This window comes from Lutra lutra, chromosome 2 (assembly GCF_902655055.1).
Source record: "Lutra lutra chromosome 2, mLutLut1.2, whole genome shotgun sequence".
In the NCBI taxonomy this organism is placed as follows: Eukaryota; Metazoa; Chordata; class Mammalia; order Carnivora; family Mustelidae; genus Lutra; species Lutra lutra.
The window spans coordinates 177,227,484-177,251,162 of NC_062279.1; the positions used below are offsets into that span (position 1 = coordinate 177,227,484).

General features: G+C 40.3%; 1 protein-coding gene across 4 annotated transcripts in view; it reads right to left on the reverse strand.

The window, feature by feature from the left end:
- The window catches only part of ATP8A1 (ATPase phospholipid transporting 8A1), a 231,369-nt gene that overhangs the window by 101,737 nt on the left and 105,953 nt on the right, over nucleotides 1-23,679 (reverse strand). For all 4 annotated transcript variants that reach the window (XM_047719196.1, XM_047719195.1, XM_047719198.1 and 1 more), the window contains 4 exons: nucleotides 22,084-22,133; nucleotides 17,445-17,514; nucleotides 11,053-11,137; nucleotides 8,028-8,167 (listed from right to left, as the gene is read on the reverse strand). In XM_047719196.1, coding sequence (XP_047575152.1) covers nucleotides 8,028-8,167; nucleotides 11,053-11,137; nucleotides 17,445-17,514; nucleotides 22,084-22,133 — 345 coding nt within the window. The remainder of the gene's footprint in view (nucleotides 1-8,027; nucleotides 8,168-11,052; nucleotides 11,138-17,444; nucleotides 17,515-22,083; nucleotides 22,134-23,679) is intronic.

Sequence of the window (23,679 nt, forward strand, 5' to 3'; positions counted from 1 at the left end):
CAATGGGGTTTTATTGAAAAAAGGAGGGGCACCTGGGTGGCTCAGTGGGTTAAGCCTCTGCCTTCGGCTCAGGTCATGATCTCAGGGTCCTGAGATAGAGCCCCACATTAGGCTCTCTGCTCAGCAGGGAGCCTGCTTCCCCTTCTCTCTCTGCCTGCTGCTCTGCCTACTTCTGATCTCTCTCTGTCAAATAAATAAGATCTTAAAAAAAAAAAAGAAAAAAGGAGAACCTCGTACTTCTCACCTTTCAGTGTAAGTGGGGTACAGAACGCTAGAACTAAGAGCATTAAAATACTGGGATGGCTCATTTGTCTGTTTCTGGAGAAATCAGGCAACCGGTTCATTTTTCCAAGGCCAAGAAGGAGATTTTAACTTGGTGCTTTCTGAACCGTGGAAAATCATACTTGAACTCTCATGCAGCCAAAGGCCTACCAAATAAGGTCAGAATTCACACACCCAGCTGAAAGGAATCAGGATTTGAGAGGCGATTGGGTGTAGCCGGCAAAAACAACGTCCATCTTCCCTGAGAGAGAAGACAGCAATTCCCAGTGTGGAAAGTCTACCCCAAAATGCTCCTAGTAAGAGATCTATTAGGCCAGAAAGGAGAAGCGTGTGATCAGAGATCAAAGGGAACCTTAAAAACTTTAAATACGCTTCTAATGACGAGTTAAGGGAAAATCATGAAAAACAAACTTCTGCACCCATTTTTAAAGCAAAATAGAGTGCATAGAACCTTTCTCATTGACTCCGTGGACATGTCCTAACCACACCAGTACCTTTAAGGGCTGATCTGGTGGTTCTGTAACCTATGTGCTCGGTTGCACTTTATTTCTCAGGTTTACAACATTTTACATACATTCTTGCTTTCTTCTACACCAAACCCACAGAATAACGTATTGAATATAATAACTATTGAATATAGTTAACATGGGATTTGGAATTAAGGCAGAACCGGGATTTGAATCCCTGTTCTGCTAACCACTCAGTATGTACCCTTCAGCAAGTAGCTTTCCTAAGAATTTCTACACCCATAAGATAAGGCTAATAATACGGACTAAATAGGGTCATTCTGAGAATGAAATTATATCAGTCATCTCTAAACTTTTATTTATTTATTTTTTTAGTAGTATTGTAGGAAAAAAGGTTGAGTACTCAACCTAGGACATTGCTGTGTTTTTATAAAACATGTTTGTTCTGTTACTATTAGTAAAGTCTCAGCTTTGCAGAATGCACAAACAGAAATTATAAAAAAAGCTAAGGTAAAATATAGATAGAAAAAGCAGCTATAGCATTTTCCTGCCCACCCCAAAGGATCATCTTGTGTACCCTACTTTATAGACCCTTGAACTAAGTAATCAGGGTAAAGAGCTGTAGAGTTGGAGCTTAGTCAATGCTCAAAAAGTGGCGGGTCTTAGTAGATAAGCTGACAGACTGCAAAGATTCTTAAGCAAACAGTAAAACAGGAAACTACTGGAATTTTAAACCACGAAATCACTAGTACATCATGTAAATTTTCATCTAGTGCATTTCGTTTTTTAGTACAAACGAAAGTGATATTTGCAGCTACTAAGAATAGAAGTGGTCCTTTTATCTGAAAAAAGCATTATATTCTGATACAGAAGTTACTGTGAACTTGGCAGTCATAAATGTTCAAGAAAAGTCCTGTTTTCCATTAAGTTTTGTATTTTTCTAGGAATCCTCCAAACCACTCACTGCCACATGTCGCGAAGGGTGTGAAACTGTTGTGTTTAGTCACACTGAGTGTCATTGTTGATCTATATTATGCCACATCAAAGCAGCCTTAAAAAAAAAACCCAGAAAAGTCAACCACATTTGAGGGAGGAGTAAAGGAAATAATGTAAAAAAAAATCATTACACCTCATTGTCCTATCTTAGTGACTCATCTTGGTGCCCCGGCACTAAGTTCTGTCTGGAATTAAAATTTTTTAGTTTACAAGTGCCCTGCCTATCTCCACCCACTAAAATTAAAGACAGAGATGTCTCGGTCCCTGTCCCCTGCTGCGCCTGAGAGCCCAGAACCGGGCCTGCCATGTGTCCAGGCATGTGCTATTGGAATCTTTCAAACCACGTGCTTTTCACATTCATGTATTAACTCGGAGCACAAGTCCCTAAAATGGCTGGATCTACATTTCTACAGAATGCATTCTTGAAAATTATTAGCTCTTTTCCCCAACATATCCCCAAATTAGTCCCTAGTGACAACACATGTGATATGAATATCCTCACTGTGTAGAAAGCCTGGACTGTATTAGTAATAGGGGCCAGGCTTCCATTAAGCGAACATCTACTAAAGAAACTTAGCTTCTGGATAGATTATATCCAGTTGAATATATTATATACATATATATATTTACACACATATGTATATAATATATACAATATATAATACATATTATATCCAATTGAATCATTTATTTATTCATCAAATATTTATTTAGTAATTAACACATGGCAGACATTCAGGCACTGGAAATATAGTGATGAATATCATCAAAGCAATCCTTGCTCTCATGAAGCTTCAATCTACTGGAGGCTCTACATTAATCAAAAATTACAAAATGTGTGTGAAACACTGTTCTCTGATTCAAAGGAGAGCTAGATGGTCCAAGTTACAGTTTTCTGATTACTCTTAAGTGCAGAAATGATTTTCCCTGACTCATAACCTATTAAAAATAGTACATCAGATAAGTTGTCATTTTTAAAAAACATATCTTGTAACCTATGTTTCATAACAAGACAAGAGAAAAAAGCCGACTTGATCACCACGGGAATCCTGCTTCAATCACTGTCCAATCTAGAGACGTGTTAGATCACACTCCGTTTTCTGTTACTGCTCAAGGTAAGTAATTTGCTTTCATAAACAGTAGATGTGATTAGTTGGTAATTTGTGCAATCCTAAAGATAGAACTGCATTTTTCTATTTAAGCAAATAAATACAAAACATTTTCAAAAACCTGTATGGATCATGAAGGCACACCTTCCTATTTCAACTGATTGTTTAATTATAAAATCTTCCCTGATAAGATCAGATCCCTCTCTACTATTAATTTTCAAAGGAAGCCAGCAGCAGAGTGTGACTATGAGGAAAAAAAAAAATTGTTTTAGAAACATGTTAGAATAAATGTAAAGTGACAGATCAAAGAACAAGGTGAGAAATTTCAGAGAAACCATTGCTAATGAAGCATAAAGCTTCATAATTATTCTGTTAACTCATCTGTGATTTTTCCTGGTCTAACACATAAATTAATTCTAAATTTTATTTTAAAAATCAGATTTTTAAAAATGCAGACCAACACTATTAAGTGGTTTCATAATCAAAAATTACACGTCCAAACACATTGTCTTTCAAATGAATAAGGTTAAAGTAGGTAAAGCAGGTCAAGAATATTCTCTGAAAGACTGAGACAGCTAAGTTCTCTGAATTGGTGAGGAAGCAAAGAGGTGTTACCTTCCATAAAACCCAAAGCGATACCACAGTCTCCCTTCCTAACCTGGGTCAAGACACCTCAAGTACCCGATAGGATTCTAATTAATCCCGTTTGCACTTGAACTAGGGAAACCTCTTGTTCCTGTATGATTTTGTCTTCCGAGGAATAAATGCTGCCTCTTGGCCTACAGGTAGTAACAGAAAAAAAGATGTTTCAGGAACATCTTGAAACAACTCATAGTATTAGAATTTTTTTTTAAGTTTTTTGAAAAGTTTACCATCTGAATGCAAGTGTTAGAGCTCAAATCATCCCACCTGATAGCAAAGATGATGCTGTTATTTTATTATTATTAAAGATTTTATTTACTTATTTGTCAGAGAGAGAGAGAGAGCGCGAGCACAAGTAGGCAGAGTGTCAGAAAGAGGCAGAGAGAGGGGCAGGCTCCCCGCTGAGCAAGGAGCCCAATGTGGGACTCGATCCTAGGACCCTGGGATCATGCCCTGAGCCGCAGGCAGCGGCATATCCGACTGAGCCACCCAGGCGTCCCAATGTTGTTATTTTATAGATGGATGGATGAAGTCCTAAATCTTCTCCTCTAACAATGACTGTCAATAGGGAAAACAAGATCCAGAGGACGTCTTCAGACCTCTCTCAGTTCCTTCTTTCCTTTTAGTGTCCTGGAGGGTGAAGGGAGTAGTTTCTAGTGCTCAGATTGCTGGGAAAGAAAAGTGACAAAGCAGTGTGCCAAGGGGCCAATGTCATTATCCTCTTGGATGTTCTTGGTCTGTTTGGATAGTTTTGCAGCTTATGCTAGGAGTTTATAGCACCCAAAGGAATAAGGCTTTAACCAAATTTCAAAAACTGAATTACTTGTTTGAGCAAACACTGGAGAGATAAGATAGAGAGTAAGGTTAGAAAGTATAACCTTCATCATTTGTAATGTTTTCACTTATTTTATAACATATTAAAAATATTCTTTTCAGGAAAAGCTCTACAAATCTTTCAAGTTTTGAATGACTTTAATGTAACACTACCACTAACGTGTCGATGGCATTTTGCTTCATTAATTCAAATACGTTCAGAAACATCTTGTATAGGGCCACAACATTGATTTGGTCTTTCACTGAAAAGTGAAAAGTATTGAAAATCTATAGTAGTCTGAGGAGCACATTTCCCCAAAATTTCACACACAGATAGAATATTATATGGTTTCCAAACAGTGCTCAGTGGAACCCCAGAATCGTGAAAAAGCTCCTCACAGACCATTATGAGGGCAAGGTGCTGAGGCTAAGGGGAGAGCCAACGTGGGGCTCCTCCCTACCCCTCCACTCTTTAAACAGGGCAGCTTTGCTTTTATCGATTATATATACGATGGTTCAGGTAATATTTTGTTTGAGAAATGGGTTTTGCTCTTAAAGAAAAAAAAAAAATCTAAAAACGACTCTCATGGTTTAAAATTCACTGTCTCCTATGGGAACGAAGTTCAATCTTACGGTCTGCTTAAAAAACAGATTCCAATCACATGCAAAAAGATTATATAATCAACACGTCTCATTTAAAGTAGCCAAAGAAGAAGCCAAAATGGTTGACTCCTAACGCTAAGGCACTGAGTTTGAAACTGGACAATGCACCAGCAGGATCTGGGCTCTGATGTGTTGAAACTTGCCTCAGTTGGGTAGTTTTAATGGCAGTCACCCCCAATTCTTATGGAACACTACCACCCCCTGCCCCCCTTGATTTTCACAAAGGAAGCTCAGACCAGGGAAGGAGCGATAGCGTCCTGGCTCTCCACTAAAAACCCAAGAGTCTTCCAGTGATAGGGGATGGGAAAAGCAGGTTTGTCCGAAAAACCACTCTCAGTCGTGGACTCGTCAGTGTCATGTGCCTGTATTTTTCCCTAAAAAGCCCTGTGATCTTTTGCATAGTAAAACAAAGACAAAAACAACCCCCGACCCCCCCCCCCCAAAAAAAAGCCCCTCCCTGATCTCCTTTAACTGGTAAAATAAACTTCTGGGTTTCATTTTAAAAGTTACCACCTCTCTGAGGGCTTCCGCTGGACAAGTTTGTGGGTCAACACTGCGGGTTCCTTTAGATATCCTTACTTAAGGAATTTGTTCAGACCACGATGCTCAGGGTCTCAGCTGAGTGTTCCTTGTTTGCTTGTGTTTCCTCAATACCTAACATCTATTAGCAGTCTAATTAAAGTTAATGAAATTAATACTTGAATGAAATTATGGTTTTGGGGGCAGGGATGGACACCGCAAACCAGTTCTTTGGAAGCTGGCTGAGCAAGGGAACCAATCCTTTCACATTTCCAGGTTTCAGTAAAACTTAGAGACCATGGATTATCAGAAAGTAAAAAGGAAATAGGTATAAATTATCCTTTTCATCCATTTTAGGAAAGAGGCAGTCAGAGGGAGGCATCTGTATTTGTAAACTAAAAATATACCTGTAACACCATGTCCCCAGGCAACTTAAATTTCCATGTGACTCACGATCGCCATCTGCTGGAGAGAGCCTGAACATCTATTTCATTTGAAAGATGGAAGTCACAAGGTTTTAAATATCAGATATTGTGTGCACACACATACACACATATACCCCAACAACAATAAAAACTGTTAAACCTATAAAATCTAATCTAAAAACCTCAGGGCACTCAGAGTAAAAATGTTATTAGGCATATTAAATATTCAGCTCCAGAATTTGACAGTGTGCTTCTTACAGAAACAAAATTTAATGTTTAGAATCCAGTTTCAAATATTTGATTGTAACTTACTGTATATTAATTCTACCACATTGCCATGGAAGGTAAAAGCTACATTATCTTCAGGCTGTGTACTTAAGGAGACAGGAGAAAAGTTATTTCCAAACGGTAGTTTTTTGTTTTTAGTTCTCAAAAGAATTAAGAAAAGTAACAGATTAAAAATCAATGTTGTTATTACTTTAGGACAACATGTACCTCTGGTGGGAGAGCTTGGAAGAGACTATGGCCATGGCCTTATAAATCATAAAATATTTTCTTTTGCCACATAATGCCCCAAAGACATAGTCATATATAAATATGTCAGGGAAAAAAGAGAGAGTGAGAGAGAGAGAGAGAGTGATTCAGCAAGTTAACTGAGAGCAAGCTGTGTGTGTAATTCTACAATTGGGAGATGAATATTAAGCTGGAGTTTCCATACATGCTATCACACATCTTCTGAGAAATAAACAGGATACAAAAATAAGTTCAAATATAATGAAGGTCTGAGAAACCAGCTTCTAAAGTGATCACGGTCTATTGAAGAGACAGGAGAAACGGTATCTAGGGTCACAGATGGCCACTGTACACAGCAGAGAAAACCACTGGCAGCTGGGTGGAGCATTCCCCAGTATCACACAGAGGGGAGGGCACGCAGGGAGCAGAGCAAGGAAGGGAGGCATTGGTGGTGCCAACCACCTTTTAAGAAAGGAAGCACCAGGGAGCATATTGTTTGAAAGAGAGGGAGGAGTAAAAAAAAAAAAATAAAAATAAAAAGAAGTTAGCTTTTACTTACCTGTAGGCAAGATCCAATCAGCTGAAACTAACAGACAAACCTGATTCTGGGCAGTACAAACATGAATACAGTTAAGGAATTCTGCAATTAGGAAGTTATTTGATGGAAAGGGAAAGGTAAGAAGGAAGATAACGTAAGTGGCTGGGAGCATGAACTCTGGAGCCAGAAGGAGGATTCTCGCTCGCCCTCTTTAGAACTGTGTCATCTCCACCAAATCACTTAACCTCTCTGTTTCCTCGATGTCTTTGTCTGTGAAACTGGAATGAACAGTACCTAGCTCAAAGGGACACTGTGAGGATCAAAGTAGTTAATAGATCCAAGGGCTCCGAACAGCACCTTGCCCACAGTAAGTATAACTATTTATGCTATTTTTAATTAAGGAAACAAGATTTCTTGCTATTTGTTGCAATTTTTAATTAATGTTATTTTTAATTAAGGAAGCAAGATTTCTTGCTATTTATAAAGTATCAATCAGAGTGTATCCATCACTGTTTGGATGAACAGCCTGGTTTCCTTATCTGTAAAATGAGAGCATTTTCAGTTGTGATGCAGATGAGGGATGTGTGTATATGCACACACACACACACACACAATAACTAGCCAGGGATAAGCACTGGGTTGTTCACTTATTATTAGAGTCACACAAGCTTATTATATTATTTCCTGTTGCACATGATACACCTTGATCAACTCTATGCACACACGCATGCGTATGTAACTTGTGTGCACGAGTGTGTGGGGGAGGGCATGCTTACTTTGGTGACACAGAAGCAACAGCATACATTGGCAAGAAGACGGTTAGCCTCGCCTAACTTTGACCCAAAGTTATGAAAAGTAGGAAGATCTATGCAGAGCAATGCCAGAGACTTTTCAGCAAAAGCCTTAACCGGTATTAAGATTTGTTAATGTTCGGACCAGAGGAGATTCAACAGTAAGTGGTGTGTCAAGATATTCTGATCTTTGTTTAGAGGCTCCTTGAAAAGACTGAGGTTTTCTGGAAACCAGACTTTCTACATGAGCAAAATGGTCTCTCACGTACCTTTTCAATCAACTCATAACTCTCTTCGAGCTTCAGCAGCCGGTTCTGCACCGATGTGGACGCCCGCTGGTAGACTGTGCGCCACTCCTCAAAGTCGCTCTCCGAAATCTCAGCCACCGCGAAACATAAAGTTCTTAACCCTGACGAAAGGTAGCAGACATCCCCTCAACACCAAATTAGGTTTCATTCAGAAGCCCGCCCCTTCCCTTTCTATATGACGAAGTCTCGTTTTGGAAAGACTGATTCAGTTCAAGCAATATGGCTGATGTCTGGCTCAGTCAGGACACAACCTCAGCGTACAATGTGGATCAAGGCTCACCTTCAACCGGCCCCCTGCTTTTGATTGCCGGCTCTTTCAATACAGCCTTTGTGCTTTCTTCAGAGTGATTTTTTTTCCAACATCCTGATCTTATCAGGTTATTCTTTTGCTAGAAATCTTTCAATTGTTCATCCCCAGGATGGAGTCCAGACCCCAAAGGCTGACTCGCTCCCCATGTACCAAGTGTCTTCAAACTCCTTCTCTGTCTTTTACCTCCTATATACCTGGGTCTCTGCACATGCTGGTCACATTCTCTCCATTTTGCTCCCTCCAGTTCCCTCCACTGTCTGCCTGGCATCTCCTTTAAGACTTGGTTCCTACCATCATTTCTGAAGCATTCTCCTCTTGCTCAGACCCAAGGCAGAAATCCCCAAATGCTTGTATGGTGTGAAGGACAAAGTTTCATTTTGTTTTTCTTGTGGATCTCCTGTATTAGCGTATAGCTCTTAGAGGGAAGAGGCCCTGAATTCTTCATATGTATAACTCCGGGACCAGGCACAGTGGCTGGCTTATGACTGTGTCTTCAGAGGTGCTTATGAAGGAGAGGGACCACAGCGGAGTTTACCTGGAAAACCATCTACCTCTTACAGGGATATATGGTTGTTTTATTACTGGTCTTTCTCACTGCAAGTTTGTAGTATATTTAAGAAACAAAATAGAGGATCATAGGGGAAGAGAGGAAAAAATAAAACAAGGCAAAATCAGAGAGGGAGACAAATAATAAGACACTCTTAATTCATAGGAAACAAACTGAGGGTTGCTGGAGGGGAGAGAGAAAAGGGATGGGGTAACTGTGATGGACATTAAGGAGGGCACATGATGTGATAAGCACTGGGTATTAGATAAGACTGATGAATCACTGAACTCTACCTCTGAAACTAATAATACATTACACGTTAATTGAATTTAAATAAAAAACCTGAAATAATAATAAAAAAAGTCTAAGAAACCTGAGATACAGTGACAAAACAAAGGACTCATCAGAAACACCCTGGGAAAACAATCAAATCTGATGTTTGAGGTGACCTACTCCTAGTGCTTGGTGCCTACCAATTTCATAATTCTCTTGGAAAGTAACCCTCAGCCAGAAAAAAATGGTGGACTGGAACAAAGAAGAAACAAAAGCATTTAGCAGCCAGGACAAATGTAGTTCATTAGGTTCCTGAGAAGACAACACCCTCACTCAAGGTCATTAACTCTCAGAATAACTAGCTAGTGATGTCAAAGCAAATAAAACATGGCCAGGGAACATGTCAGAAATAAGAAGCAGAGAACATAGGACATAAAGTGCCCAGAGGATTCTGCCTTCCAAGAAAGGAGTAGGGCTATGCATTGCCAGCTCACTGAGAGTAGAACTTAAATCTTTGGGGCCACATCAGGACATGTTTTTCTCTTTTGGAAACTTGGCTGGAGACTTACTCTGGGGTAGTCATGGAGTAAAAGTGCTGTTCAGCCTAGGGCCAGAAAGAATAGGGTGGAGGTGAAGGCCAAGCCAGCTCAGCTCTTAGAGCTGGAATATCTTCTAGATATTCAACTAGAGAAGAGAAAGATCCCCCCCCCACTCCCTTCCTCAGTAAAGAACTGGTGTCAGAGGCCGGCTGGGCTGTACCTGCCAAGCCCCGCTGAGGATGAACGCAGATGTCTCTGTGCTCTCGTGTTTTTGGAGAACAGAGGGGAGGTTCTCTAAGTCCTTGCTTTTCAAAGCCTAGTGCTTCTCCTATCTTTTCATAGCTGGGATGAAGAGGAAAAAGCACTTGATCAGAGGTCAGATTTGCTGCCACTGGCAACAGTTCCAGCCCAGGCAGACAAGAGAGATAATTTAGATGGGAGATTGACTGACTGATTTTTGTTTTTATTTTTTTTTTAAAGATTTTATTCATTTATTTGTCAGAGAGAGAGAGAAAGAAAGACAGTATAAGCAGGGGGAGCAGCAGGCAGAGGGAGAGGGAGAAGCAGGCTTCCTACCCGAGCAAGGAGCCCGATGAGGGGCTCAATTCCATGACCCTGACATCATGACCTGAGGCAAAGGCAGGTCTCCCTCGATGGGAGATTTAGATATAGTTTTGGCTATTTCTGTTAAGTTCAGAGATAAGACTCTACAAATGCTTGGAGTAAGTGACCCTACTGTTTAAGGACGCTCATGTCCTCCCATCTAATCTAGATCATCTCCCTAGACTGATGAATCACACAGATCATATATTTCAGTAGGACAGAGAGACAGGACTCAGCCTGTCTACCATGATTCCCCGGCCTCACACAGAGCCTGTCATTCAGTAAGGGCTTAAGAAGTCTTTAAGAAGTCTTGCGATGAAACTGCACTAAATAACTATTTTAATAGTTACATAGGCTTATTTACTTTTTATTCTCTTTCTTACTCAAATTAGAATATCCAGTTTTTTGGGTACTCTTCCTCCTACACTGCTAGAGAGACAGCGTATTTAAAGTGTGAGAGATACCCATTCTAAAAACGTAAGAGTCTTATAGACCCTACACCTCCAAAACATGGGGACTGAGTATCTCAAAATTTTAACATAGGAAAGCAAAACAAAAATAATGGGAACAGCATGTAGGATAACTTGAATTATCAGCATCAATTGCTAGCTTGCTATAGGACTTTCTAAGTAAAATAACAACAATCTTGGAAGACATCAGTAGTAGATGATTTCATTTTATTGTAATCATGCTTTATTGCTACATTATACTCACCTTCTGTGGCAAACTGCTCCAAATGTTTCAGGGTAATTTCTTTGTATTTTGAAGTCTCCGCCAGTCTATCATATATTACAGTGTCCTGGAAAACAAACAGAAGGTATCATATACTTAGGAGAAGCATTTTGAGTTTAATAACGGTGTTGGCAACATTATGAGCAGCAAATCAGTATAAAAACAACTGATCACTTTGAACATTAGTTTTAAAGCGCACAATATTTTTTTCCCTAATAACACTCTTTCCCTAAGGATGCTAGGAAACAAGGTTCGAGTCCTCTATGTTCGTCTTTCTCCTTTGTGAATCAACCCAGAGTTACTCCAGCATTCCACATCTCAGAGTCCACCAGGACTTCCCTTACCTTGCAAGATCTCCCCCACCCCTGAAGGCTTTGCAGGACACTGCAGGGTATATGCCCCTTATAAAAACACAGGTGCCACAGGGGAGAAAGGTCCCGCACTCATAAAGTTTGAGAAACGCTGGCTGAACAAAGCCTGCCCTGTGATAATTACTTGGAGCCTTTACAATGCTAATGTGCACAGCAGATCGCTAAGGGGCTATATGGTATGAACCCCAAACTCATTCCCTATGGAGCCCGAGCTAGAGATTAGAGCATCTGTACGGGACCGGTGCTCCCACAGTGCAAACTTTGAGAAACATAGGTCCAAATGGCGCAGAGAGGGCTGGTGGGTGTTATAGGGAGAACTTCGAATAGACCTTGAGTCCTGCTTGATAGCTGAATATTTCTGATTGTGTCACTTTAGCCTCTAAAAGCTCAATTCACTTAGTTTGTGAAATTCAGTTACTGGATTATCTTTAAAGTCCCTTTCAGCTGGAACAATATGCACCACTTAATGTTTCTCTGATTTTTGCTCTTTTATAAGCTGCTCATTGTTCGTTCAGTTATTCCTTGGCGTGGGTTTAATGTTTTAAGAATTTTAGCATTTGGCCTCCATGGTTTTATTAGACTAGGAAAAAATAAATCATTTACCTGCAATTACTTTCTCAGTGGTATTACCCATTTTGGGGTCTCCAGTCTCAGGGCTGAGATTTGGAAGCCGACTAATGGAGTATGATTTAGAACCCTTGAGAGAAACAAGAACTTAGTGACCTCAGAACAGATGGAATATTCCAGGCCCCAATTATGAATTTCTTTTCATTTTTCAGTGGTGGAATGGGAGTGGGGGGCAAAGCAAAAGGAAATGATAATTTCCCCTCATGGCTCCTTTCTAGGAATGAAAGGTATAACTTATGAACTCTATTTTTTTTCCAGAGGCTAATGACATTTTCAATGAAATCAAAATAGGACATTTGAAAATTAAGAAAATCTCTAAAAAAAAAATTGAAGTCATGAAAATGAAAGTGACAGGGAGATTAAATTCTGCCATGTAGTCAAATTTTCTCGTGGAAGACACTGATGTTTGAAACAGAATTTTTCACTTTCTTTATAGTATCAAGGAAAGGAGGAGACAGAATGTGGCCTTCTACATGAATTAGATGGTATGTTTTTATTTTTTATTTATTTTTTAAGTTAAAAAAATTTTTTAGAGAAGATGGTATGTTTTTATTATTATTATGTTTAAAGATTTTATTTATTTATTTGACAGACAGAGATCACAAGCAGGCAGAGAGGCAGGCAGAGAGAGAGGGAGAAGCAGGCTCCCTGCTGAGCAGAGAGCCCGATGCGGGACTTGATCCCAGGGCCCCGGGATCATGACCTAAGCCGGAGGCAGAGGCTTTAACCCACTGAGCCACCCAGGAGCTCCAAGATGGTATGTTTTTAAAGGACAAGTCACAACTGGCCATGCTTACATGCGAGAAATAAATACATACAAATAACCTCTCACCCAAAGTAACACTGATTTATTCAGAGCACTACATCAAGTAGTTGGTTAGGACCTTGGCTAGGACTTGGTTCAGACCAAAAGAGGTTTCTTCACAGGAACTAAAGCATGTGTATCCCCTAAGATCAGACTCAGAACCTCAAAGAGTCTACACTTGCAGGAAATCCTAACTGATTTTACTTATGGGGCATCCCCGCCCTCAGCAAGGTAAGAGCAGAAAATCGGGCATGAGGGGACGTTCCTGGGATGGCTTGGCTCAGCCAGTAAAAAGCCTAGGGCTTCACGAGGGATAATTCAACTTAGGTCAATTTTTACTTGAAAATTCGTTTTTCTATTCATCTTTTAGACTCAAGTTCCAGTGCTGCTCTGTCCTCACCTCCAGTGTCCTGCACGTGGGAGCTGACCAAAAAACAAGTGTCACATGAGTAAAACACCAGATGTAGTCCTCAGTCATCCTAAAGCATATACAATATTGCCAAATAAAGGACTATACGATGAAATGCAAGCACCAACAGTAAGAAGGTAGCGAACAGAAAAGAGGTCCGACATCATTATTTAAGCACTGCGGTCTACAGCGAATTTTTCTAGGTAATCTTGCTACCAAGCAGGCAGCTGCCGGCAAGGACTCTGATCTTGCTGTCAGTTTACCCAACAAGGTAAAACTGACTGCCACATGGAAGGTCCTTTGGCCCCTGTGATCTGGGACATTTGCTAAAATCATCGGACTGCTGTACATGTAAATGCGGACGGACATGTTCTGCGTTCGTGTGTGCCATGCGGCTTTATCCGTACTCTGCCTATGATTCGGTGGGGAACATAGGCAGGGCACATAACTGATTTCGGATGTGGTCTTCCTGATGTGTGGCACAGGATGTTATTCGGGGGGGCACTTACTTAGAAACTGTCAGTCACTTTAAGGTCCCTAAAGCACTAAGTGTGATAGTCAAGTTTCTAGGTTTTCCTCTAGTCTATAAGCATTGGGGGAGGTTTTTTCTTTTCTTGAATAAATTCAGATTTTATTTGTGAATGTAACTTTTCTTAAATTGGCTACTATTGCAGACATGAACTGTGTATTATATATTTTTCCTTTTTTTCATGTGAAAATTAATAAAGCAAGGCAACCTCATTGCAGAAAACCTGGAAAACAAGGAAAAAACAAATCATCCATAAACATGTACATGACCTAGCCATCACCTGTCTGTGTTATGTTCCAGATGAACTCTTCTGTGCTATCTTCTAATTCACTAACTGCATCCCTGCCCCTTCCACTGTTTAAGAGTTTATCCCAACTTCTGATGTTTTCTTTTAAATCTAGGATTTCTAATTTAGCTTACGCATATCCCCATCCCCTTTTCTTTTTGATTAAAAATAGTTACAATTTTTTTTTTTTTTAAGTCATGTTGCATTGGGGCACCTGGGTAGCTCAGTGGGTTAAAGCCTCTGCCTTCGGCTCAGGTCATGATCTCAGGGTCCTGGGATCGAGTTCCGCATTGGGCTCTCTCCCCACATTGGGGGGAAGCAGGGAGCCTGCTTCTCCCCCACCCCACTCTGCCTGCCTCTCTGCCTACCTGTGATCTCTGTCAAATAAATAAATAAATAAATAAATAAATAAAATCTTTAAAAAAAAATAAATCATGTTGCACTAAGACATCCTTGTTCAGACTTGTCTACACAACTGATTTCACCCAAAGTGAATTCATGTCTGGTGATTTACATGCTTGTTCTCTCGGGCATGAAATTTCCTCTTGTGTCTCTTAGTTTTGCCCTACTTGTGGACACCCCATTCTAGTGGTTTTATGTACTTTTATGTACATGCAGAGTTGGCATGAGCTTTTCTGAGTCCCTTCTCAGGATTAGGAAGCTCACCATCGTCTCAGGCATCAGAGAGGGGAGGCTGGCTCCCATCCACATTTTACAGAAAGCACTCTTTGCCCCCACTGGCTTACAGAAACCAAATTGTAACCACCACTCCCAGATCCTGACCCTAGGACTCCCACCCCACTCAAGACCAAGGTTCAGTGTACCACGCTGATTTTCTATTCCTACTTGGGGCCTCAAAGATGTTTATCTTGTTTTTAAGCCTGGCTCTGTATTTCTGCTCTCTTGTTATACTGTATCCATCACGGTCATGAATTTGGAATAGAGGAGATACATCAAAGTTTGAGCAGACTGTGTCAACTTGAATGGAAGGTATTAGCGCTGAGGCCTTAACTGACTCTCACTACTAAAGTCTTCTGTTGCACACGTCCCTGTTGATTCACTCCACCAGGGAATCAACACTCCTCAGACTCTCTTCCCAATTCCAGTCTCTCTTTTTAGATCCTCTATCCACACCATTAGCCCTCCTCTCTTTCCATACAATATTTCCTCCTTACATATCCTCATTAATCCCCTGCTATTACCTTCCAGCTATACTTGTTAATTCCTAAATTTCTACCAGCATCCCAGGTTCCTTCCCCTGTGAAATCCAAGCATCTCTGCCTCATGGCCCAGATGTAGCTCCTAACCCTCTATCATGGGAGGTGGTACCCCTTCATCTGCTCAGCAAAGTCCAAATCGGATAATAATCCTCGATCATGGTTTCCCTTGTCACCCAAATGTAATCAATTATTAAGTCCTAAATCTCTGTTTTCTTAATCCTTTCTGCAATTGTCTTGGTTCAGATCCTTATCAACTCTAGGACTCTACTCAAGAGCATCAATGGGGAACTCTGTATGCATCACCGTTCTGCCTAGAGTCATCTTCCTAAATGGCATCAGAACACTTCAGGAAAAAAAAAAAAAAAAAAAGAACAGTTCATTAAAAAGTATAAGCTCTTGCGTATGAAAAAAAAAGAACAGTTCATTAAAAAGTATAAGCTCTTGCATACAAAAAAAAAATGCATGACCTAACGCATGACCACCTTTCCAGCCTCGCGTGTACTCTTCTCGGCCAAAGTACGTGCAGTTCTCAAATGTACCTTGTTTTACATGTCTCTGCCTTCTTAGTATTCAACCATGTTTCGTAGCCAACTTGGTAGTGAGGGGAAACAATGCAATAAGCAAATTAACATATGCAAACTATCTCCGTGATTATTCAAAAAGGAAGTCCAATATTTTTATTTTTTATTCAGTGCTTTAACTGCCCAAACAAAGGTTCTAGGTGGAAGATTACTCAAAACTAAGGAAGGAAGGATGTGAGTTAGATGCAAAGCGGACACATAAGTATTTCAAGTGGAAGGCTTTCTTTAGTCCTGTATCACTAAATGCTACCACTGGAATGTGGAAGAGTTTTACAATACACCTCAATATTGTAACCTAAACATCTCTTTATATATATTTCCCTGACTAGGCTTAGTGTCTGACAAGTGTTGGGTCTTAACTTCCTTTCTCCAAAATCCAGTTGAAAGTCTCGTAGGTAAAGTGCACACAGTGAATAAACACTAGTTGTTTCAATCAATGACAAGAGGAATTCTAAAACTAAACTTATGAGACATCATGAAAAAATTCTACCAAAATTCTTTAAAAGCAAGGCATTCAAAAACTGCATTTCAATGCTTTAAAACCATGGCACTGAAAAACATTTTCAACAAAAATTTCAGTAATAAGCTTTGGTTTCCTAATAAGTACAATTTCCAAGTTTCATTTAATAAATCAAGGTTGTTGGGGCGCCTGGGTAGCTCAGTGGGTTAAGGCCTCTGCTTTTGGCTTGGGTCATGATCTCAGGGTCCTGGGATCGAGCCCTGTGTTGGGCTCCCTGCTTGGCGGGGAGACAGCTTCCCTGTCTCCCTCTGTCTGCCTCTCTGCCTGCTTGTGATCTCTGTCAAATAAATAAATAAAATCTTTAAAAAAAAATAAATCAAGGTTGTTGATTATATTTAAAACTGGAAAGTTCCAGGTCGGTAAGTTACTTGACCAGCCCAAGCAGACTAGGTACCCAGAAAAGATAATTCAGAAGGAAAATAGTAATTGTAGGAACAAAAGGAGGCCCTGGTCTGCTGACTCCTTATTTTTCCATGAGTGTAAACATATTTTATCTATGAAAAATCACTATGAATGACATATTACTGTTTCTGTCAAAATAACCTGCCAATATACAAAGCCAAGCAATAGTTAGAAATTCTTTTATGATGAAAAGAGTGCAAGATAAATAGTAATGACCATACAGCAGTAAACTGGGATCCATTCCCCCCCACTGCCGCTTCTATGGACTTTAAAAAATTACATTCAGATTGGTGTGGATTCCTACATTTCTAATACAATTTCAAAGCATTTTCTGATTTAATTATCTTCTAATGTATTTTATAATATAAACCTCAAATGCTATGTATCAAAATTGAATTATATAAAGAAGCTAGGCCAAATTTTTTCAAAGCACCAAATTTACCCAGAAGGAATTCCGCATTTCACCAGAAGAGGCTGAACACGATTACTATAAAATTCCAAGGAAAGTGGATGTCAGCAACTTTATGCTAAACATCTGTGTTACATTTCCATAGCAGAATGCTGAACATATACATTATAAACCACCATAAATCAAAACTGTAAAAGACAAAAATAAAAACTTACAGCTCCTTTGCAGTAAAGTCGTAACTTCCCGGATGGAGTGCGAACAATCACAGACATTCTTTTTCTCGCGCTGAAAGAGGTTTTCCATAATGTGTCATCATACAGAGAATATGCATATATATGTGTGTTTGTCATGCCTCACGTATTTTAATACTCACAGTGAAAAATAAACTTTACCGAATTATGAGCCCTCTCCTTCCACATCTACAAACCATCCCCTGGGTGTGTGGTTTGGGTACCTCTAAAGGTTACATTCTGTATTTTAAGGCACTAAGGTACCATCTGCTTCCCTAAAGGGGTAATTTACAAAAGAGACCCTGAGAAGCGTGCAAGAGTTAAGACCCACCGGGGCAGGAAAGAGTTCTGGTTCAATGTTTTCAGGTTTAAAAAAATCTTAAAGTCAGTATCTAAGATGAAGTGTATGTTCTAGCTTTGAATGCAAACAGAAATAGTCATGCATTTTAAGTATATACCCAATCGCACGGAGAAAGGCAAACACGGGCACTTTAAAACTGACGTCAGCATTCACGACGGTTATTTTTCAATGATTTCTAGCAAACCACTGGCAGCATGTTAAAAAATCTATTCATATTACCAAGCTAAGCTGATGAGCACAAGCGTTTGAACACTGTGTTGGCGATATGAAAATGTTAGTCAAACACACAGCATCTGCCAGTGCATTGATAGAGAAGGAACAGGGAGTAAGACAAACTGGCAGAGCCCTGCCTAGGATACGCCTCATTTGGGACCAAGTGTGGATAGGCATTCTCTCCAGAAATGAGGGGGGGTGGGGTGGGGAAGGGACTTCTCAAGGGTCTGTATCTATTTGTTTTACGTTGCAACATTTGCTAAACATGGAGATGAGTCCAATACAAAGTAGCCAAGATACAGTCCTTGCATACAGCCAGGAGCTTCTTTCTGAGGCATCTAGAAATATTCAGTCCTCTGTGTTTCCAACTCTAATCCCCACTGCATTGGTTCCTCTGACTGCCATCCCTGCACTTTGGGAATACATTTAATTGGGCCCTCTTTGCAATGACATTGTACAGTTTATAGTCTGTCTCAGCCCTTCTTGGTGCCTCTCTTAATCCAACTTTAATGAGATGGTCCCAAGCTCTTCAGCTTTCCTGCTCTTCCCTTCTCTTGGCAAAACTCCCAAGTCATGGGTAAATGGGAACCCTTTCTGTGGCATCAGAGTGGAGAAAAGTCTTCCTGCCACAGAGCTTTCCTAGGAAATTCACGATCCACAGTCACTTGTGTGCTGTCTAGAGACATGCTACCTCTAATAAGCTTTCTCTCTCACCATCTGCAGGACTTGAACACCTTCTCCGTTCTCCAAGTCTTTAATGCACCCTCATCCTCCAGACCCTTGCAATTTTTGCACTTCACCTTGATGGAAGCCTCAGACAAGAAATTCTCATCCTTTCTGCCATTAACACCTACACATTTACGCATTTCCCTGCTGGGCATCATCCCCTCTGCCTCTTTTCCTGATGACGGAGGAAGTATTTCCTTTCCTCCCAGAGACCTTCCTTTCCCTCGTGTTGTGAATCCCCGCTCTTCCTCAGTAACCTCACTCCTAAAGTTATGCTGCTCTCCACTGAGAGTACATTGTCCCCTTCTAGATGGTGTCCTCTTATCAGTATTTAAACACATTGGAGTCTCTTGCCTATGAAACTCAGCCCAAACAATCCACCTCCCGGAGCCATCCCTTTCACAACTCAACCCCAAGCAACTGCTATGTGCACGGTCTCTGCTTACATCTCATGTGCGCCCCCTCTGTGTGCCACCCCCATAAGCCCTCGTCATTCCACCTGGCTTCTCTCCTGACCCTCCCAATGAATGGTTCAACCCAGCAAACACATCCCCCCTTCAGCTCACCTAACCTTGCTGTGGTCTCTGACACAGACAACCTCTGTCACCTCGGGGAGAAAAAAAAGCCTCTTCTGGCTCTGCGTGGTTTCCCTCCCTTTACCCTCCACAGCTCTAACCACAAAACAGTCTCCTTTCCTGATTCCTCCCCCCCCCCCCGCTTCTAATCAACCCTTAGAAGTTAGAGTTAGTCATAGCGCAATCCTCAGCCTTTCTTGTTTCCCTCACTCCACTCTTTATTTTATATTCAGGAGATCCAACTCATTTTTGTGGCTTGATTACCATGGACAGGCCAACAACAACCACATTGAAATCTTAGCCACAGGCTTCTCTTTTGTGGTTTGGGTCCTCACAACCACTGCCTACCTGCGACACCTCCATGTGTGTATCTCACGGGCACCTCAAACAGGACGATTCAATCATCTTATCCTGCACATCTATTCCTCTCCCTGTATGTGCCATCTGTGTAAACTGTCCCTCTACCCACCCAGCTGTTCACATCAGAGACACCACCCCCCCCTTTTCTTCTTCCACTCCCAGTCCATCCCAAAGGCCCCCTGACATTCTTCTAAAAGGTATCTGGAGTCTATCAACTTCACTTTCTTTGTGCTACCATCATCCTCGTCCAAACCACTAATGTTTTTTCCAGACTTTCTTTGAAGACCTCCATAGTCACTTTCTCACTTTCATCCTTATGCCCACCCCTATCACTGCATCCTGAAAGACCCTAAACCCCTAACCTTGCTTTATTTTTCTTTGTGGTTCTTCAGGGTATGTGTTAATAAACAAACATACCCAATGCTAATTGATATACTACTTAAAATAATCTGCAGGTATAATGCAAGTAGACTTAGGGAAAACAGCCACTTTGACATGAAAAAAAAGGTGGGGGATACATTTTGGAAATACCTATTACAGTTACTCATCAATGTCTCATGCATTTTCCCTTGAGCCTTCCAGTGCATATAAGTAAGGAAAACAGTGTTTAAATAATACATTAGAAAGACCCTGTTGTTTTTTATATTAACCAAGGCATGTGGTCACTCCCAACAAGTCAACAACCAAAGCTGGCATTGAAAAGGAAATGCCTTTTATCTTTTTTTCCAGTAAGCTATGTGTTTTCTTAAAAAAAAAATTTTTGTGCTTATGTAAATTCCAGTTGGTTAACATACAGTGTAATATCAGTTTTAGGTGTACAATTTAGTGATTCAATACTTCCATACATCACACAATGCTCATCACAAGTGCCCTCCTTCATCCCCATCACCTACGTAACCCATGCTCCCACCCACCTCCCCCTGGTAATCAACAGTTTGTTCTCTATAATTAAGTCTGTTTCTTCGTTTCCCTCTCTCTTTTTGTCCCCCATGATTGTTTGCTCTGTTTCTTAAATTCCACGTATAAGTGAAATTATATGGTATTTGTCTTTCTTTGACTGACTAATTTTGCTTGGGATAATGCTCTCTAGCTACACCCATGTCATTCCAAATGGAGAGACTGCATTCCTTTTTATGGCTGAGTAATGTTCCATTTTGTATATCTACCACATTTTCGTCCAGTCATCAGTTGAGGGACACTTAGGCTCTTCCCATAATTTGTCTATTGTTGATAATGCTGCTATAAACATTGGGGTGCATGTGTCCCTTTGAATTAGTATTTTTTGTATCCCTTGGATAAATACTTAGTAGTACAATTGCTAGATCACAGAGTAGTTCTATTTTTAACTTTTTTTTTTTTTTTTTGACAGAGAGAGATCACTAGTAGACAGAGAGGCAGGCAGAGAGAGAGAGAGAGAGAGAGAGAGAGAGAGAGGGAAGCAGGCTCCCTGCCGAGCAGAGAGCCCGATGCGGGACTCGATCCCAGGACCCTGAGATCATGACCTGAGCCGAAGGCAGCGGCTTAACCCACTGAGCCACCCAGGCGCCCCTATTTTTAACTTTTTGAGGAACTTTCATACTGTAGGAAATGCCTTTTCTAGTCAGTGTATAATCTTGCCTTATGGAGGAGAAAGTTCAAGAAGGTAAGTGAACACTTATTTCCTTAAACAGTGAAGTGTTACTTCCTGCCTGTGGCCTGACCTTAAGTGTCCTATTGTTAATGGTGATGTAGTCTTTAAAGACCATCCTGTCTTATCCTGTCTGTTAATGGAGGCCTATTTGCCTCAGGAGTGTATTAGTTTGGAAATGATATAGTCATGCAAAAATAAAAAGCCAAACTCCTAGACATACTGCTGATTGTTATTAGAAGGTCTCTATTATTTGGCCTTAAAAAATAAAGTTAAGTAGGATAAGCTCCTTGATTTCTGCTTTTTCCTACTAAATGGTAACTGGTTTTATACCTGACAGAGGGACGGGTATGGTTTCTGAAATCCCAAAGATAGATAGATAGACTGCTGGGTTCCTAACTCTTGATAGGGATTCAGTACATGTAAATCCTGCTGTCTCTAAGTATAACGATGTTTCCAGATCACCAGCCATGAGAATCCTGGTCCTATAACCCACAGTTGTGATGCAGACCTGCTTTGTTCAAAAATATTTTTATGGTGCCTCCAGGAGTCATGTCTGGCAATACTCTGAAGATAGGTGTTTATGATTTCCTAGCTGCTATGATAATTATAAGCTATAATGCAGATTTAAATTAATATTTATTCTAAATAAATTAAGTTAAAAAAAAAAGCATAACTTTCTAGTTACTTAAAAAGGAAAGAACAAAAATATGTAGGAATTTATCTTATGGATAGATACAAATCACAGAGCAGATGGCTTACCTGGTGAATTCCAGAACATTGAGTAATTCGTATCTTTCTTCTTGTCCCAACTATGAAGGAAAGGAATATAAGATTACATCATGTTGGAAGTATTGTGGGCTTCTTGGAAATAAACCCTATGCATGAAGTTTTAATATAAAAAATAACACACATAAAGCATCCCTTCTGAATACATTCTCTTTAAGCAAATTTATTAACTTTCAGGTTAAGAGGGAAGGCTGAACATACACATTTAATTTCTGTCTTTCCCAGAGCTTCACTAAAATGACAGTAAACGCTTTAAAAAGAAAGCAGCTTACAATGGCGGGAAAATAAGAAAAGAGACAATAGCACCAGAAATTTGGAAGCTGGAGCACAGATCAGTAGGTGGTATCTTAGCAGATCCAAGAAGGCTAAATGCCACAGTGGTCATGGGAAAATCTAAGAACCCACCTGATTTGTACCATATGATCCTTAAGTGGTTTAAGGATATGAAAAAGTAGATAGCTTTAGAATTGTGAGGTAAGAGAGGGGCCGAAAATGGGGAGAACTGGGTAAGATCCACTTGAAAAGAGCTCTCGGCAGTGGCCCTTCTTTTAGTCTAGAAGAATCTTTTGTCTAGAGTTGACCAGCACAGTTGAAGACATGGCATTGTTATATTCATATTAAATGCTGGGCCCCAATATATTAACCTACTCAGCCAGACCTTTCCAGGCTAAAATCTGGAGATTACTCTCTGGGGAATTCAACAAGCCCAAGAGAAGTCTTAAGGGTACAGACACCATGGCTTCCTAAATGAATCTCCCAGACCACCCTACAGTAGAGCTCACCGTAGACAAAAATCCCCCCCAGGCTCTGAACCTCCACATCTGCTTTCAAGTTCCTTCTTCTTAACCATGAGAGTACCAAAGATTAACAGACATCTAATGACACTAACATCAAACAGAGATATCTAAAACCAACAGACAAAAGCAATTTGTAGGAAAAAGAATTCAAAACAAAATATCCTGTGGACCAAAGAAGTTTCAGGTTTGGGTTTCCTGATGGGCCCAAGGGTCTGGTGGGTAGGTCCCGGATGTCTCTGCACATAGTATCAACACCAGACTGAAGTGGTTTGTCACATGTGTCATTTCCTGCTCTACATTGGAACCAATTACTGTGGCTTCCTGGTAGCAAGAAACTTTTTTGCAGGGTTTTACACCCTTGGAAATACTGCTGCATAGGCCAGCATATGCTTCTTAAGGGGAACTATGCAAAAAATGTGTGAAAGAATAAGACTGTTTATAATAATTCTTATGCTTTTATGAGAAATACTTATACTCTGGTTGGTGCTCTTTGGTGGTATGGGAGGAGACTGGCCTTATTATTCTGCATATTGCAATTTGTGTCAAAAACCCGGTAGAGTCTATCAGACATTCCCATATGCAAGGGCTACAGTAATTAAATGCTGCTCTTTTCCCCTAAGTGGAAAATGAGAAATTCTGGAGAAGAACATTTGAAAGTTGATATTTTACTTTTGATGAAGTATGCTTTCTTCCAAAACTATATTCACTGCAGATGACTGTTTCAGACCATTTTATATTCTGGTAAAAACTACAGTTTAACTAAAGTCTTGTA